We start from the raw sequence: 17,676 nt of genomic DNA, 5'->3' as shown, positions 1-17,676 counted from the left end.
CACGAATTATCATTCGGAAAGCTAATATATTCAGCCAAATATTAGCTTCCTCTGCATGCAGCGTTTCAGAGAGTCAGGCAGTTGGGCGTTTCATTAGTGGTATCTTAGAGGGACGTATGTCTTGTGGGGATGGGGAGGACTGCACTGGTTGCCTTGCACTGTAGTTCCTTTTCTGTCTGCGGTGGTAATATTTAGTACACAGGGCAGATGTAAGAGAGATGTGGTTTGACAGATTTAGTACGCTTATAACTGTGAAGAAACTGTCCTTTTTACAGGTGGGTAAATCATGCTGTGCAGGAACTGGAACTGCACTGTTGTTCCAAGCACCTATTTCTTAGGGTTCTTTAAGCTCTGGGTTTTGCTGGTTCAGGATCTTTCATCAAACCAAATGTTAAGGTATTCTGAAATCCAGCCCAAGCATTCAAGGTAAGAACTGATATTTTCACAGATGATCGGCGCTTTCAGGACACCGATTCAGCCCCGGACACTCTTAAACATGCAAAGCTGTGTTCGCTGGAGTAATTCCACAGATGATGATGCACAAAAGTTGCTGGGGTGAAAAGCAAATGGCAATGCAAATTCTATGTTCCCCTAATGTGTGACTCTCATTTTTGTTTATTGCAGCAAAACCGGAGATTCTTACTCTGGATATACTTAGCAATGGTATTCTCCAGTGCGTAGCAGCTGGATTCCCAGCCCCTACCATATACTGGTATTTTTGCCCAGGAACTGAGCAGAGGTGAGTTAAGTAAACCAGAGTCACCAAAGGTTATTCTAGATGCAACACACCCAGTTTGTAATTAAAAATTAAGAACATAAAATGACTCTGTAACAGTTATATTCAAAAGTTGCATCACTGTTTTCATCATTTTCAGCATTGCATTATTTGCAGTGGTTTGAGGGAAGGGAGGGGTATGTTTCATTTTCCCCCTTTGCATTCTGTCCTTGAAAGGGGAATAACCAACATTTCTGCTCTGGAAAAGAAGAAGCCAAACTTTCTCTCTGTTGCAAGCTAGCTAAGGTTTGTATCAGTTGGCCTCAAATGACACACATTCTCTATGCAATTTCACAGAATGACAGTCATAGAATCACAGAATATGGCTGTTATCTTTTGGTTTATTGTGTAATGATATCATTTTTCAAGGCATAATTAGATTTCTATTTACATGAAGCATGTGACAAGTAAACAAGTCAGAATTATTATCAGTAAAACCTGATGTCTAATTACTACATTCCTAAAAACATTGTAGAGTTTCACTGTGAAGTGAGCGTTGGTGAAGCATGTTTTAAGGTTTTGGTTGAATTTCACCGTGGTTGTAGATCTCATACTAGCAAATCATGGGTCTCCCACGTGTGTAATTTGTTTTATGCCAAAATATGTGTTATTTCCTTAATTTTTTTACATAGTACTTTTTTTGATTGTAACTGTGTTCTCATGTAGTAAATATTTGACATAAGAAGGAGAGGTAGCATTTTGAGAGAACAGAACTGGCTGTTTTCTGGCTGTATATAAGCTAGATGGTGTTGTATGTACATCATGGAATTTTTTTGTGATGTAATAAAAAGATGCTTGGGGGAAGTTCCCAAGGGTAGGTAATAGATCACAACTGCTGAAAGCTGAAGTTGGAGATGCAGGTTGAATGGTACAAACCCCATAGTAGTCCTACAGCTGTAGATATCTCTAGCCAAAAGCAAACGCAAAGACCTCATTGTGTCCAGTTGGGTCAGGCTTGGTGTATGTATCCATTTCACCCACTACACAGAAGACAATGAGACATCGTGAGTAGGCTAAGTTTCGAGGATAAGATCTTCGGCTGAACCTCTTTGTAGAACAGTGTTGTTTAGTTATCTGATGGTCTGTCAGTGTCTACCTGCCTCAACAGCAGGACCTGTCATCCGTGGCAGGTAACTGTCAGTATTGTTTCTCCCAGGTGTTTTGATTCACCGACAATATCCCCCATGGATGTCAAAATCAGTTACACAAATTCATCAGTGCCATCATTTGAACGAATCCTGGTTGAAAGCACCATTAACGCCAGCATGTTCAGGAGCACCGGCACCGTGTGCTGCGAGGCCTCCAGCAATGGGGACAGGAGCTCTGCTTTCTTCAACTTTGCTATTAAAGGTAATGGCTGGAGCGAATGAGACCATAAACGTGGGTGCTGTTCAGCTCTTTCTGTAAGAGGATTTTAAGTGGTTTACCTTTGCCATAAGAAAGTTTATGGTGCTGTGGCTGAGTGTATGATAACGTATTATGCCACATGTTCTGTGTGTCTCAAAGCATTGGTTTAATTTTTCAATTAATATTGTTATACCATCTTTTTACAGCCGCAGATCTGCAGCACAGTAGGTAGCTTGTTTTCTTCTGTCTATGCAGCACAGGGGCAAACCACCTACAGGATTACACTGTCTTTCCCTCTCTCCCTTTTCTCTTCCTATTTCAACTATTTAGGCCATCACTTTTTTTTTCAAGGAAAGACTGCATTTTTTTTTTACAGTGTCTCACAAAAAATGCAGTCCAAAACTTGCCTGGAGCCTAAGGGCCTTGCTCTTCTAAAAGAAGAACAACCTACTGCGAAAGGGCTTATGAGTTTTGTAGCAGTATTTGTGGGTTTGTGGGGGAAAAAGAAGCACTAGAACATAGATGACTCGAAATGTGTTTGTAAATCTGTGCTCTTCTTTGCAAAATCAAATGTTCTGCTGCTTTTTTTTTTCTCTGTTAACACCCAGATATAACATATAAACAAATAAGCCAGATTTTGGGCAGATGGGTTTTACTGGAATGGTATTCCTTTGCTACTTGGCACAACCTCTACTTGTAAGGATTGTGCTGTAGAGATCATACTTGGGGGCGGGGAGAAAAGAAATGAGGACTTCAGAAGAAAGCTTCTTTCTTTAACCTAACTTGACTGAGATCATGCAAGCTCTTGCATCAATTGATCTTGGTGTCACACCTCCTGAATTGATGAAACTGAGACTCCGGACGCAACAAACGGGATGATTTCTGTGCCAGCTCTGTGCCCCACAGCTCATTCAGGCAAGCCATTCTGATGTACCTGGAGCACATCTGGAAAAGTCAAAACCCCAAACTGTTTTACAAGGAAGAACTAAGGAAAGGTTTTCACCTGCATATTTTCAATATAGTTTTTGTTGTTCAGTATTTAAACAGAATTTTCTCTTTCTTTCCAGAACAAATCCGTACCCATACCCTCTTCACCCCTTTACTAATTGCGTTTGGAGTTGCTGCAGGACTGATGTGCATTGTAGTCATGATCCTGGTGTACATATATTTGCAGGTAAAATCAGAAGCCCCTATGCCTGAGTTAGTAAAGTGTGTGAGCTGCCTGTGGAGGCTTTGGTAGCGACAGCTGTTCTCTTTCTTTTCCAGAAACCCAAATACGAAGTTCAGTGGAAAGTTGTTGAAGAAATAAATGGAAACAACTATGTTTACATAGACCCAACGCAACTTCCTTATGATCACAAATGGGAATTTCCTAGAAACCGGTTGAGTTTTGGTTAGTTTATATTTATTTAACTTCATTTGCAAGGTGAAATCTTCAAGTCTCATATGAGACTTTGGTCAAACAAAGCAGGGTTTTGTCAAAAAGACGTATTGCAATAATGCAAATAGCGATAATTGCACATACTTACTGTGGGACAAAAAGCAAGCAAGCCTATTCACGATAGCTTCCTTGATATCATCAAATAAAATGTTGACCTCTTCAGGAGGAAGTACTCCAAGTTGTTACAGAGTGTTTTGTTTTGCTTTATCAGGTAAAACCCTTGGTGCTGGAGCTTTTGGAAAAGTTGTTGAAGCCACTGCTTATGGTCTGTTTAAATCTGATGCTGCTATGACAGTAGCAGTAAAGATGCTGAAAAGTAAGTTGCTGTACAACTGCTTCTCCCTTCTGGTCAGCGTGTTATGTACTGAACACTGTGCTTTGCTTTGCAGCGAGTGCCCATTTAACAGAAAGAGAAGCCTTGATGTCGGAGCTTAAAGTGCTGAGTTACCTTGGAAACCACATTAATATTGTGAATCTGCTTGGAGCTTGCACTATTGGAGGTGGGGTTATCAATGGATTACTGATTATTTCTGTTCCTTTTTTACTGCCAGAAGGAGGAATCCTGTGAAGGAGTATCCAGTGCTAAGTATAGGAATCTTAAATACATTTCTTGCTTGGGCAGGTTGCAGGTCATCATGACTATCAGCTGTGAATTACTGAGTCTAGATTTTAGGCTCATCCTGAAAGTGGTAATGAGACCACCGTAGCTGCAGCTAAACAGGAAGGTTGCTGTTATTCTCTTTCATGTAAGCCATTGAGCCCTTTCTTCTTGGGAGATGGCAAAATGTATGGAGTAAGTTTTTTCCTCAACCACACTGTTTCTCAGAATAAGAAAACTGGTTCCTTGTTGGTATCCAAGGTGAAGTCAACAGGCCTGTCTTGTATAGTCTTCCAGCCTTCTGTTTAAACTGTAAATGTATCTGTTAAGGCACCACTGAAGTTATAACATTCTAAGCAGCAGAAAGTTGAGAAAAAAATTTTCCAGATAAACTATTGCACAACCGAAATGTTTCACATTTAATATTAACTTAATAAGTTTGTTTTCATGCATAGTAAAAGCTACAAAACAGGTGAAGCGTCAATACAAGAGTGATACAGTCCTGTATTTTTAATTTATGTGCATTTTAGTATGAAAGATGGTGTTGCTTCTTACACAAATATTTGCCCTTTAAGCTCTTGCTGCATTTTTCAAAGAAAAGGGGCTTGTAAAAATTCATAGTTTTAGACGGAGGCAAAACATTTCTTACTTTCACATTTAATGACTTAAAAATAGGATGAAACAAATTTGTTTAAGCAGTCGACAAAGTAGACTCACTGCCCTGAGTGCATGTTTGTCTCGGCTGAAAAAATGTGGCATCTGTAAGAAAATCCCGCCACAAACACTGCTTTTGCGGTTACAAAAGCTATAATTTTTAAGTGCATAAAAATGGAAGTAAACTAGTGAGGTTAGGAAATGGTGGTACAGAATAACCTTACAGATGAAATAGCATGCAGTGCAATTACATATTCAAGGGCCGTAGCTGGAGTCATTCACTCAGAAAACATATATTTGATCTATAAACATCCGCGCTGGAGATGACTTGATTCTCCTTTCCGATTTCATTTTAATATTCTAAGGCCTTATGCAATGTAGTTTTCTGTCGCAGCAGGCTGTTCTATTTGAATGATTTTTCCTATTATACTGCAGAATATAACACTCTACATCATTTCCAAAACATTACTGAAGGAGTGTGAAGCTCTACTGTAAACAAAAGTGAATCAAAAGGATTAATGTTTGAAGCTTGAATTACTCTAACATTTGGAACAAATAACTTCCTTTAGGAAGTGAGCAAAATCAAACAGATGTGTCTGGCCAGAAACATTATCACGTGAAGAAAGAGAAAAAGACCTATTTGTTTAATTTTTGTACAATGCAATGCTGTTGTGGGGAGGGAAATTAATTGGGAGCACAGCTTCAGCTTGACCGTAGTTGTTGATCTGTGAAACGGAAGATGCTGGGTTACTTTTCTATAACTTTTCAAGTCTAGACAGTGCTAGGCAGTGTGATTTTAATAGCCCAGTCTGTGTGCTTGGCTGAATGTTATCTTCATGTAAGACTTTCTGCTTTAAAAACAATACTCACCTGCTTTCTAAACCTCATGTATACCTACAGGTCCCACTCTGGTCATTACAGAATATTGCTGCTATGGTGATCTTTTAAATTTTCTGAGACGGAAACGAGATTCATTCATTTGTTCAAAACATGAAGAACATGCAGAAACAGCAGTTTACGAAAACCTTTTGCATCAGGCAGAGCCTGCAGCGTAAGTATGACCTGCTGAAACGTGCTTGTGTTTTTAGAAGATTGAGAAGGAGGAGATATCAAAGTTTATTAGGGACAAGAGGTGTGAAGAAACCTTTCATGCAGCAGGCTTTAAAGATTCTTTGCTGTGCAAGGAAACAATTTAATTAAAGAGACAATTTGTATAGTGGGTGGTTTATTCTAACAGAGTGCAATTGATTGTGTACACTCTTTGTTTTACTTCTTTATCAAATTTCCTGTAGTTACTTCATGCAACTCCTTGGTTCCAATCTTTGTATGTGTTTGTGTTTATCGTTCCCATTAAACATTGGCAGTGCTTATTTAGCAGCTTGAATGACAATTCCCCCAGTGTTGGGGCGTTAATATTCTGACCTCTCCTAAGTTCCTGCCTTCAAAAATGACTTCTTACAAAATCAACCAGTGTCTTAGAGTACCAGAGGCAAGCTGCCACTGATGGCTCACTAGATTTTGTGATGACACGACCCGTGTCACGATTCTGAGATTGCTCGTGTACCTTGATTCTTTTCAGTTACTTCATCTGTGTATTTTTAACCACTCTGTTTTAGATACCAGCCGAGAGCTCTTTCCAAGTACGTTTCCAAGCAGATTTCCTGCTGGCTCCTTCCCTTTGCAAAGTGAGGGAGACATAACTTACCAACACCTAGGGGCTGTTACACTACCTGGCCATTTTTATTTTTAGTCTGTTTATTGCCCCAGTGGGCCCGCTACCTTGTGTTGGCAGACACAAAAGAACTAGGCAGACCCTTAGGAGGTGGTAAAGTCCTTTGTCCCAGCAAGACGTAGTACTGGTGAAACTGTTTGTGCCGTGGTAGTATATGGATAGCTGGTGATGCTCCAGAGAGGTTGGGATGACTGAGGTGCTTAACACAAAGCTGTGATTTGCCATTGGAGGTGTGCCCTCTTTTCAGTGAAGGGCACAGAAGTATTTACTGTACAGTTGCAGCTGCTGAATGCATCAGATGTGTTTCTGGTGGTGACTAAAGCTATTGGTGATCTCATTGCTCCTTTCCATGTTAGCTCTGTGGCTGCTTTTATTGTTCAATAAACTAAACAGATATTTCAAGGTAAAGAAGGGCTATGTATATGAGTTCTAATGGCGATGAAATGAAAACTGCCAAAGCACATCCACCATTTCTAGAGGTACCTAACTGTATATTTATAAACCATATAGTATGAAAATCTATACATTTGATTTATATATAGCAATAAGAAAACTTAAACTTAAAAAACGTAGCAGATGGCTGTCCCAAGCCTCAGCCGATTCTTCAAAATACATACAAATCCCCTATGGAACTTGGGGATCTCTGAATTTAACATTTTGTAGCCTTTGTCTTCTGCATTTCAATTACCACTTGAGTTGCTGAAATTCTGTGGTAGAAGTTGGAGTAAGCAGAAGGAAGCACTTGGAGATCCTGTGAAACATCTGGATGTTAATTTGTAGAGCGTGAAGTCTGTATAAACAGTAGACATGTGAAAGGTTTTGTTTGCTCACCTGAGCCAAACTCCAAACTTCGAGATGTATCATTATCTGTACTGACAAACGTCTCCTTCTGTACAGGCCTTTCCTCATCTATTTTTACACATCCATGAGTTTCCAATCTACTGACCATTTCTAAAGCGTTATATTCAGAAGGTTGCCATAAGCTTGGCTTTTTGTTTGGATTCCTTTTGAGACTTTTTTCACTAAACTATGTTTCATTTCATCTGCTGCCTCTACAGTGACGTTGCCAATGAGTACATGGACATGAAACCAGGAGTGTCGTATGCAGTCCCACCAAAAGCTGATAAAAAACGACCAGTGAAGTCTGGTGAGTACAGTGTCAAGGAATTCTGTTTGCTGATGGGAGTACAGAGAGAACAGCTTCATGGATTTTTTCAGTTTTATTATACTTTTCTGTCATGAATGTAGACAACTAAAACTCAGTAAATGAATGTAGACAACTAAAACTCAGTAATTGATACGAGAAAGCTGGAGAAAGAACAATATGCTAAATTGCAATGTCTTGTATTTCTCTCCACTTAAATGGAGTATCAAGATTATTTTTTGCTTTTTGGTGATGGTCTATGTGACTCGTCTGGTACTTATTCATATCACTGGTTTGTTTAATGTTAAAACAACTCTGTTTCTAAATTATTGCATTTGCTCCACTCAAAAGCTGTTGTTGTTTATGTTGTGTAGGATCCTACACCGATCAGGATGTTACCCTTTCTATGTCAGAAGATGATGAACTTGCTCTAGATGTTGAAGATCTACTAAGCTTTTCTTACCAGGTGGCAAAGGGCATGAGCTTCCTTGCCTCCAAAAATGTAAGTTAGGAAGTTTTCAGAGCTGGACAGATTTCCTTTAGCATCACTTTCAGTGTATTAATGTGACTCACATGTTTAAATGCTGAATATTTCTGTGTTAATTTCAACAAGCACTGCAAAAACAATATGCTCCTTCTTGTACCTGAAGCTTTGGCTAATGTTGGAGTTCTCTCCTGTGCTCATTGGCCAAAAGTGGTGTTTCATATCCCATAAAACAGAATAATGGGTGCACAGTAGTCAACATGAAGCAGTGCTATTGCATATCCGCAGTTCAGGCTAGCAGAATCAGTGGCCTTGCTCGTGAACAGGAACTAGTCCTAGAAATGTCAAGAGAAGAGGCAGAGGAGAGGAATCGCAGCCAAGTATATTTGCTGCACCCCGAGACTCCACTGATTAATAATGCCACGTGTTGGGAGATGGCATGTGCAGCTGAACTCTGCCCAGCTTGGGTGGTGCTTCTTATGGGTTTGATCTTCAGCCCTTCCTTTTTTCGTGGAGCACACAGGTAGTTTCATGAGAACTCCTGATGGCTTTGGATGCAGTGAAACCCATAGGAACCCTGAGGAGCTATTTCTTCACCCTTCTCTGGAATTAAATGGAATTCAGGAAAGAACTGGAAATCCAACATGTTCACACCTTCAAAAACAATTAAATCTCAAGAGTTTAAGATTTACTCTCTGTGGCTCTGCTGGAGAGTTTACAAACTAAAGAACAGTACGAAGACAGCTGCAAAGCTATCTGTTTGCATGAGTTTTAAACAACACCGCACTTGCTACTTCTGTCATGCAGAACAGTGCCCTAAACAGGGGAGCTACCATATCATGTGCTTTTTTTTTTTTTTTTTTTTTTTTTTAGCAGTATGTCTTAATGCACAGGATATGCCTTGGTTTTTAATTTTCTGGAAAGATAAAATGAGCCTAGAGACCCACAAAGAATGTTTATTGGCTACCCTGAGCATAATAGACACTTCTCTGGGTTTCATAGGAGAGCTGTCCCATAACAGAAAGAGATTTATAAAGAAGTCTTAAGCACAGCATAATTATGGTATTCCAATGGTTATTCTTACATTTTATTGGAAAAATGCCATTTAACGTGTAAACACTGTAACTGATATAGACACAGGATAGTACAGGTGCACCTTGGATAAAGCAGAAGTACGGAATTTAAAGAAAATAAGGTAATCCTGGGGTCCTGTGTTAGTAGTGGGAAATGTGGCTCTAATTCTGCTCCAAAGGAAGTCCACATTAAAAATTGCTTTTGCACTTGTTTTTTTCCCCCCACTGTTCCTCCTTCCAAAACCTGTAGTTTATTTTTCATCTATCAACAGCTTCAAAACAGGCCTTACAGGCAAACACATTATATTACAGATTTTAATGGTTTTCACCAGGCTCCTGCATCCTTCACTATTCAGGACATCCAATGCTTAGCACACATATTCTTTATTTCTTCTTATTTTTGTGTAGAATAGCCCTGGGATTCACTATGCATCATTCCTGGTGACTTTTTTCTTTATAGTCTTTCCGTTGATACAAACAGACACCATGGCATTGAGTAGCAAACATAATAATGAGCGTAACACCACCTCACTGTGAGATTGGGAAGTAATGCGCAGTATCGCTTTGACAGTGCAGAGTTAACAGCTTTATCACAGAATTAAATTGCAGTGCACTAACACATTACTGTGCTTGGTCCTCTTTGGTCGTTGTGTACGTACACACTCTTAGCCCCAGCTAGTAGATGCAGAGTAGTGTGAGCTGATGGATGCTTCAGATTGCCTCACGGCCTCGGGGAAGGAGGGCCCACACAGACCAGCAGTGCAGAGTACACAGCTGCTCTTCTGCAACTTGTTCGTTGCATAAAAGTGCCCCTGTGCAAGAGTCCGGTTAGGAGCCTGGCGGGGGGGGGGGGGGGGGGGGGGGGCGGGGGGGGGGGTAATTCCCTTACTAAGCACACAGTGCCTTAATCACAAGACAAAGTCTTCCTCCAATGGACAAAAGTCTTTATTCAGTGCAGTTTGCACTGATTTTGAAGGAACGAGGCAGAGACATGCTGGATGCTTGGCCATTTCTTCGCTTAACTGCTTCAGTGCAGTAGTTTTCATATGCAAAGTGAAGAATACGTTGGATTAGGAGGTGAAGGAGAGTCCTCTGACATGCTAATTGTCGTTAAAAATAGTACTTCATGTAAGCATGCTAAAGGGACAGATTAAGTTGCTTATGCAGCCTGCAGTTATAATTTTCTGAGTTTGATTTGCACAATTCTTGATATTTTAAGTCGGTTTTTGTAGGGAATTGATAGAGTTTTGTATTTCAAGGAAAAAATAAAGAGAAAAGGTGAACCATCTTCAGCTATTTTTTGGAAAGCTGTGGTCTGCGTACTATATACCATCAGTAAAGTGGGAGCTTAACGCTCTCCTTTTCAGATGGAAGAACAGAGAACTGCCTCCATTCTCTAACAAATGCGTGTGTGCTCCACAGTTACATACAAAGAAAAAACTACCTCTGTGAAACTCGGGGACCCTTCTGGAGCTGCAAACACATCACACTTCTCAAGTGAAAACTGGAGTATAAGCTAGCTAGGTCACCAAATCCATGACTATTCATTGAAGGATACTGGCATGTGAAAATTCCAATTTTTTTCAATAACTTCAATTTTAATAATTTAAGTCTTCTGGAGGAGTATTTTTCAAATGTGATTGAGTTTCCTGACTTGTGTGCTTTGTAGTTGTTGCCATAATCTTACCTGTTTTCTTACCTGTTTTCAGCTTTTCAGCATTTTCTCCTCGACCACAATAACTACTTAATAAGGGGTTGGGGTTATTTTAGAAACAGATCACACTTTCTACTTACATGTCCTGTGTTAGGAAACAAGCCAGTGATTTTTTTGATAAAAAGTCAGAGAAAAAGTACATTAAACTTTAGCTGCAAATGTAAAATACTAGAAAACTCAAAGTGGATGCAAGTGGTCTTTTCTAAAAGAAGTGCATAGATGACCTTAACCATGTAGATCAATATCATGATAGTAAGGATACTACACCAGAATGTTTAATCATGTGAGTAAGCTTATTAACACATGGCTTCATTATGCCTTTCAACTTGCCACAAAATGCATAATGCTGTAAGTTATTTAGTTAAGTAAATGTGTAACCAAGCAACAGCCTGTTAAGGATATTATAAAATAGCTTGTTTTGTTTGTTTATTATTTAGTGCATTCATCGGGATCTGGCTGCACGAAATATTCTTCTCACTCATGGCCGAATAACAAAAATCTGTGACTTTGGCCTGGCAAGAGATATAAGGAATGACTCAAATTATGTAGTCAAAGGAAACGTAAGTATATATGATGGTTTATCCATGTGTTTTAAGTTAGGGGAGTTCCTGTTGTCTTGACTTGGAAAGAAAAGTCTTCTGTAGTTAGGCAGAAGTGTAGACATCCCAATTCTGATATATATCCATGCTGGTCAGGAACATTAGGAGGCACAATCCCTGATGTAGATTTGTGCTGATGAAAATCCTTTGTATATACATGTTGTTGCGCTGGAAAAAATGTGCCAGTATCTGAATGTATGTTGTAGCGGAGGAGATGTCTTTGCTCCACCAATATAATGCCCAGTCTTTGTGTTATATATGAACATACTGAAAGTTACAGCTCTGTCAGTAATAGCAAGTTTTGCCGTTGGAGTATTCTGGTAGCCCAATCCTAAATACAGTTATTTTGAAAGCTTTTCGCTGGCCATTGCTGTATTTGTCCATTACTGAAACAGTTTATTTTTAAAATACCTAAGTGATCAGGGGTTTACATCCTGTTCTTTGCTATAAAGCATCACTCAGACAATGAAAACTGGATTCTGAAGTGTAAATTTATTGATTAGGGCGTAGTGGGAGGCAAAAAGCCTTGGTTTTCTCTGATTCCATATACAGATTTTAACCTCGTATGTGTAACAAATAGAGCTTTAACTTGCAGCTATAGTTCAAACCTTATAACAGGGCTGGAACAAGACACTATATTTTGATGAGAAAAGTTTAAAACCTCCCGTGTAGAAGAGTACTAATCATACTAGTACCTATTAGACCTCTGGAGGGATACAAAGACACTTTGAAGTGATGCAGCAGCCTTGGCGGCACTCAAAGTCCCCTTTAAAGTGCTCGTGCAGTAAAAGGAGCCGTGCTACAAAAGAAAATTGAGCTTGTCTGTGGCTAAGCTGGAGAAGTGTGCTACGAAGTATAGGGATTTTGCATCTCAAACTGATCCACGCTGCCTGGATCAGTGTTTTAAGTCTGTGGCAGTTACGTGCAGTCAGCCTCTGCCTTCAGAGTACACGTGCTTTCACTAGCACCGTTTTTCAAAGGAGAGAAGATCCATGTTAAACAAGGCAGCTCTCCTCCCCAGCCCAGCTGAGTACTCCATGGTCAGGGGGTGGTCATTAGTTAGGGGCTCGACAACACACGAACTGAAGCTTGCCTATCCTGGCTTTGGGCAAACAGGCGGAGAGAGAAAATCCCACACGTGAGCATTTCTCACTGAAGTGGCTTGCCGTGCTCATGTAACCTCAGCCAATCTGTGGCACTTCTGGTATCTGAGATACCTGCACTGCTCTGCTGTCACCCAGAAGTCCCTGATGTCCCAGGTACCTCCATCATCCCTATTGTAGGCTATGGGAGAGATGGATTTAATGGTTGTCTTCAAAAACAATGTTGGTACCAGCCACTGGGTGCCTGGAAGTTGAGGTTAGGGAACAATAAGAGCTGAAATAATTAAGGACTGGCTTCCTGGCAAAATACTGAGTGGCATTTAGTGTAAGAAAGCTGCTTTCAGGCTCAGGGTCAGGTCAGGAGCTGCTTGATCAGTCAAGGTTCCTGGGAGTGGGAAGTGCAGACCAGCAGCTTCGAAGGGAAGTGGGCAGTAAGTAATTAAGTTTTACTTGTCTAGGCTACCCTGTAAGTTTCCTGAGTTGCCTGAGAATAGGATTTTATGTAGCCTGAAAGGGTCAGAGGAGGATAGGCTGCAGCTGCCTGGGGAGAGAGGAAGCAGCGGCTACAGGAGGCGTCTAGTTGCATCTGTCTTGATCTTAAAGCAGATCAGGAGTGCTGGGGCATTGCTAGCCATGGACACTGCTGGGAGGCAGCGCTGCTGACAGCAGCTGGGGGCTTGGCCAGGAAGAGTGTTTGCTGTCTGTGTCGTTCAGGAAATAAACAACTCTGGTTGCCTCTCTGGTGAGCCAGCCCATGGCAAATGCTGCCTTTCCACCACCTCATTTCTTTTCCTTTCCATTTACCTCCTTTTCTGTTTGGTCTCCTTTCCTTACAAGACATCAAGGCTCTTCTCTATAGTATGGTCAAAATATATCTTTGGACACATCGTTGCAAGACCACTTAAAAGGAAGAGGCCTGGTTTCTCCCACACAAATGCTTAGGACAGAAGCCTGACCAGCTCCTACAGTCAGACAAGGAAAGGGCAAAGCAGGGAGAGGAAGTGAAAGTAAATCCAAAGGCTTTCTGTGCCCTTTCCTCTGCTCCAGTTAGCAATCCTGAGGGATGTCTGTCCCCTTATGAAAAATCATAGAATTGTTTAGGTTGGAAGAGACCTTTAATATCAGAGTCCAACCATAAACCTTAACACTGACAAGTCCACCACTAAACTGTGTCCCTAAGTGCCACATCTACACGTCTTTTAAATACCTCCAGGGATGGTGACTCAGCCACTCCCTGGGCAGCCTGTTCCAATGCTTGACAACCCTTTCGGTGAAGAAATTTTTCTAATATACGCTCTAAACCTTCCTTGGTGCAGCTTGAGGCCATTTCCTCTTGTCCTATCTCTCATTAATTGGGAGAAGAGACCGACATCCACCTCACTCAGCCTCCTTTTTTCCGGGCTAAACAACCCCAGTTCCCTCAGCAACTCCTCATAAGACTTGTGTTCTAAACCCTTCACCAGCTTTGTTGCCCTTCTCTGGACACGCTCCAGCACCTCAATGTCTTTCTTGTAGTGAGGGGCCCAAAACTGCACACAGTATTCAAGGTGCGGCCTCACCAGTGCTGAGTACAGGGGCACAATCACCTCCCTGCTCCTGCTGGCCACACTATTTCTGACACAGGCCAGGATGCCGTTGGCCTTCTTGGCCACCTGGGCACACCGCTGGCTCCTATTCAACCAAGTGTCACCCAGCACCCCCAGGTCCTTTTCCGCCAGGCAGCTTTCCAGCCACTCTTCCCCAAGCCTGTAGCACTGCATGGGGTTGTTGTGACCGAAGTGCAGGACCCAACATTTGGCCTTGTTGAACCTCATAGAATTGGCCTCGGCCCATCAATCCAGCCTGTCCAGATCCCTCTGTAGAGCCTTTCTTCCCTCAAGTAGATCAACACTCCCACCCAAAATATTTATGTCAATATGTGTTTCTTCAATGTGGATTTTAATTTTTTTTCTGATACACTGAGAAGCTAAAGCAGATGTTTATTAGAGCTTTGAAGCATCTTAACTGTGTGAATCCCATCTGTGTGCCCATAGTAGCCAGTCTACAGAAGCAGACTTGCATGTTTATATAAGGAACCATGCCATGGTCATATATAGTATTTTCCTCTGACTTCCTACCGTCCCTTATACACAAGACAGAAGGAATTGCACATTGTACAGACACTCAAAGTGCAAGGAACTGCACGAGTTTGGTAGACCCACAGAAAGATGGATTAGTAACCATGCAGTACTTGGAGACTAAAATGCTGAGATGTCCATTTTTGGTTGGTTACTTCTATTTCTTGATTTAACAAGTATTTAAAGCATATAAAAAGTAGAAAAGGTTAGTTTGTCTTGTAAATTTTGTAAGCCTTATATCCATTGTCTCAATTTATTCCCTTTTCCCTGGAAAGGCTCGTCTTCCTGTGAAGTGGATGGCACCTGAAAGTATTTTCAATTGCGTCTACACCTTTGAGAGTGACGTCTGGTCTTACGGGATACTGCTTTGGGAGCTTTTTTCTTTAGGTAGGCTCCTTCAAGTTTTGTGCTTCAGGAGATTTCTGTTTCATCTTGGGTTCATTGCAGATGCAGAAATGATGTTGCTCACATGCTCTCTCAACAGGAAGCAGCCCATATCCAGGGATGCCTGTGGACTCCAAGTTCTATAAAATGATCAAGGAGGGATACAGGATGTTCAGCCCCGAGTGTGCGCCGCCTGAAATGTAAGCGAGCAACCAGCACCTCTAATCACCAAACACAAGCAATGACACAAAGGAAGGGAAGCTTCCATTCTTGTGTTAAGGCTCATTGCACTGCCCCCTTATCTTATTTAAGTTCTTTTCATGTTTTAAATAATTCATGTACTTTACCTAGCAGAGTACATGCCTGTATTGTTACAGGCAATTAAATACTCTCATGCCTTGTACCATCTGATCACTTTGTCGTGGCATCTGCTCTGTGTCAATATATTATTGACAGATCACAGAACATAATTAAACATTTTTAATTCAGATAAAGCAGTGAATTGTATCACCAGACTATACAGCGTCTGCATTTGTGCTGTGCTTCCTGACAGCAAGAGGGCTGGCTACTGATCTTTATGAGCCATCTTAATTTACTGTTTTGTAAATAGATTGGCACTTAGCAAGCTGTCAAAGAAAACTATGCCCAGAGACTCCAATTAGTATTGAGTCCTTTGTTGTCACAAGCACAGGTGTTAGCAGCATTATTTCTATTCTTAAAAGTCATTTAAAGAAGGTAAACTGTGGGATTAGGTCACATTTTTTCTTTGAAATAATAATGGAGGTGAGATAACAGCTCTAAGGGTTTCCTGATGAGCAGTACTTAATTTCAGTATCTTTGCAGGTATGACATAATGAAGAGTTGCTGGGATGCTGATCCTTTACAAAGACCCACATTTAAACAAATTGTACAGCTGATAGAGCAGCAGCTTTCAGATAATGCCCCCCGGGTAAGTTATGGGTCATCAGTTTTTTGGCGTCAAAGCAGTTTCAAGGAAGAAGTTAGACTCGAGCTGTGAGGAGCAAAGAGCCTGGGCACGTCATTAGTTTTCCAGTATTATTTATGCAGCTTTGCAGTGTCAGTTTGGGTGGTAGGAATGATGTCTGGGCTGCTCACTGCTGCTTAGTTGTGCCATTAGACAGCAGCTGTCTAAGCCCATACCCAAAACATACCAGCTGGAGAAGACTCTTTGCATGGTTGATGTTTCTCACTCAAAATAGAACTGGCACAGCAGTTTTGGTGTTACAGAATGCAATGGTGCTGCATAAATTCATCTTATTTTAAACTATGAAAAATTTTATTAATCTGGGAAGTATCTCAGAAGTGAAGTATATTTAGTTTTTATTAGAAAAGCTTTCTGGACAAAGGGGTTGAGCTTTCAGTGCTCTTCTGCCTCTTCTCGCTTCTTTCGCCTAGCTTTATTTATATAACCTTAGAGGTATGTCATGACAGACTATATTCACTGCTCTTTCGACCATTCCCTAGTAAAAGATTTTTCTGAGAGGGTGTCTGGACAAAACAGTCCAAATTAAAACTGGAGGCACATCAGAAGCAGAGATTTTCTCTGGCAATAACATTGTGTGTTAGTGGGGTTTAAAAAAGTAAGTTTAAAACCTGGTTTAAAAATAAAGCTTCCTTTTACCTTCTGGATGCGTTGTTTGGGCACAGAGTATATGGCTTCCTGACAATTTGAGAAAAGAGGAAACTGAAAGCTGCTGGTGTTCAATTGCATCCTGTAGCATATTTTTGGCAGGTGCAGGCATTACTAAAACAAAAGCAAGAATGTGAAGGAAGTATTAGTGAGGTTTCTGGGGGAGTTTAGTAATAACCTGACTGCAGTTTTTCAAGCTCAGTTGAAATTTGGCATGTAGTTGGAAGCTGCAGTGTTGTTACTAACTGAAATTGAGGTTGTTCATTCCTTAAAAAGGCAATTAAGCCCAAGACCTTTTGAAACTCTCTTTAGATTTGTAAAGAAACACCTGAACTGGAACCCTTCCACGGCAGGGTGTAGTATACAGTGGGAAAAGGTTAGGAAAAGAGAGCTCTCCAAGTATGCATGAAGGGAGCAATCTGCAGAGTATTGACACCAGTCTTTGGCTTCTGCAGGTTTATGCAAACTTCTCAACTCCACCTTCCAGTCAAGGGAATGCTCCAGATCACTCGGTGAGGATTAACTCGGTGGGTAGCAGTGCTTCATCTACTCAGCCTCTCCTGGTACGAGAAGATGTTTGAGTGGCATCTGGGAGAGCAGCCCAGATGTTTTAACTGTTTGTATTGTGCAGGGGGTGAGAGACGGACGACTTCAATAATTTCTCTTACTTTTACTCACTACTACCACTGTGTAGCTGAAACATTGTTGTAATACTGTCCTTTACCACACGCTGTTACACATAAACTTAATCTGCTGAGCACGGTTACAGGCATCATTGCAATGTTAACTGAAGCTGTATATATTTTGCTATATTGTGTGTATTTGCAGTAGAGAGCCAGATCTGAAGAAAAAAACAAACA

The 17,676-nt window shown here is 40.9% G+C and overlaps 1 protein-coding gene across 1 annotated transcript in view; it reads left to right on the top strand.

Moving 5' to 3' along the window:
* KIT (KIT proto-oncogene, receptor tyrosine kinase) overlaps positions 1-17,397 on the top strand; it is a 54,815-nt gene extending 37,418 nt beyond the window's left edge. Inside the window, exons 8-21 of the mRNA XM_086464042.1 lie at positions 625-739; positions 1,932-2,125; positions 3,190-3,296; positions 3,389-3,515; positions 3,775-3,879; positions 3,953-4,063; positions 5,716-5,866; positions 7,606-7,694; positions 8,066-8,193; positions 11,400-11,522; positions 15,057-15,168; positions 15,266-15,365; positions 16,009-16,114; positions 17,272-17,397. Of these exons, the coding sequence (XP_086320168.1) occupies positions 625-739; positions 1,932-2,125; positions 3,190-3,296; positions 3,389-3,515; positions 3,775-3,879; positions 3,953-4,063; positions 5,716-5,866; positions 7,606-7,694; positions 8,066-8,193; positions 11,400-11,522; positions 15,057-15,168; positions 15,266-15,365; positions 16,009-16,114; positions 17,272-17,397 (1,694 nt within the window). The remainder of the gene's footprint in view (positions 1-624; positions 740-1,931; positions 2,126-3,189; positions 3,297-3,388; positions 3,516-3,774; positions 3,880-3,952; positions 4,064-5,715; positions 5,867-7,605; positions 7,695-8,065; positions 8,194-11,399; positions 11,523-15,056; positions 15,169-15,265; positions 15,366-16,008; positions 16,115-17,271) is intronic.
* The last annotated feature ends 279 nt before the right edge of the window (positions 17,398-17,676 follow it).

Source organism: Leptosomus discolor, chromosome 4 (genome assembly GCF_034619465.1).
Source record: "Leptosomus discolor isolate bLepDis1 chromosome 4, bLepDis1.hap2, whole genome shotgun sequence".
NCBI classification, from domain to species: Eukaryota; Metazoa; Chordata; class Aves; order Leptosomiformes; family Leptosomidae; genus Leptosomus; species Leptosomus discolor.
Note: the sequence above shows the minus strand (reverse complement) of the source record. Positions and strands in the feature narration are given on the sequence as shown.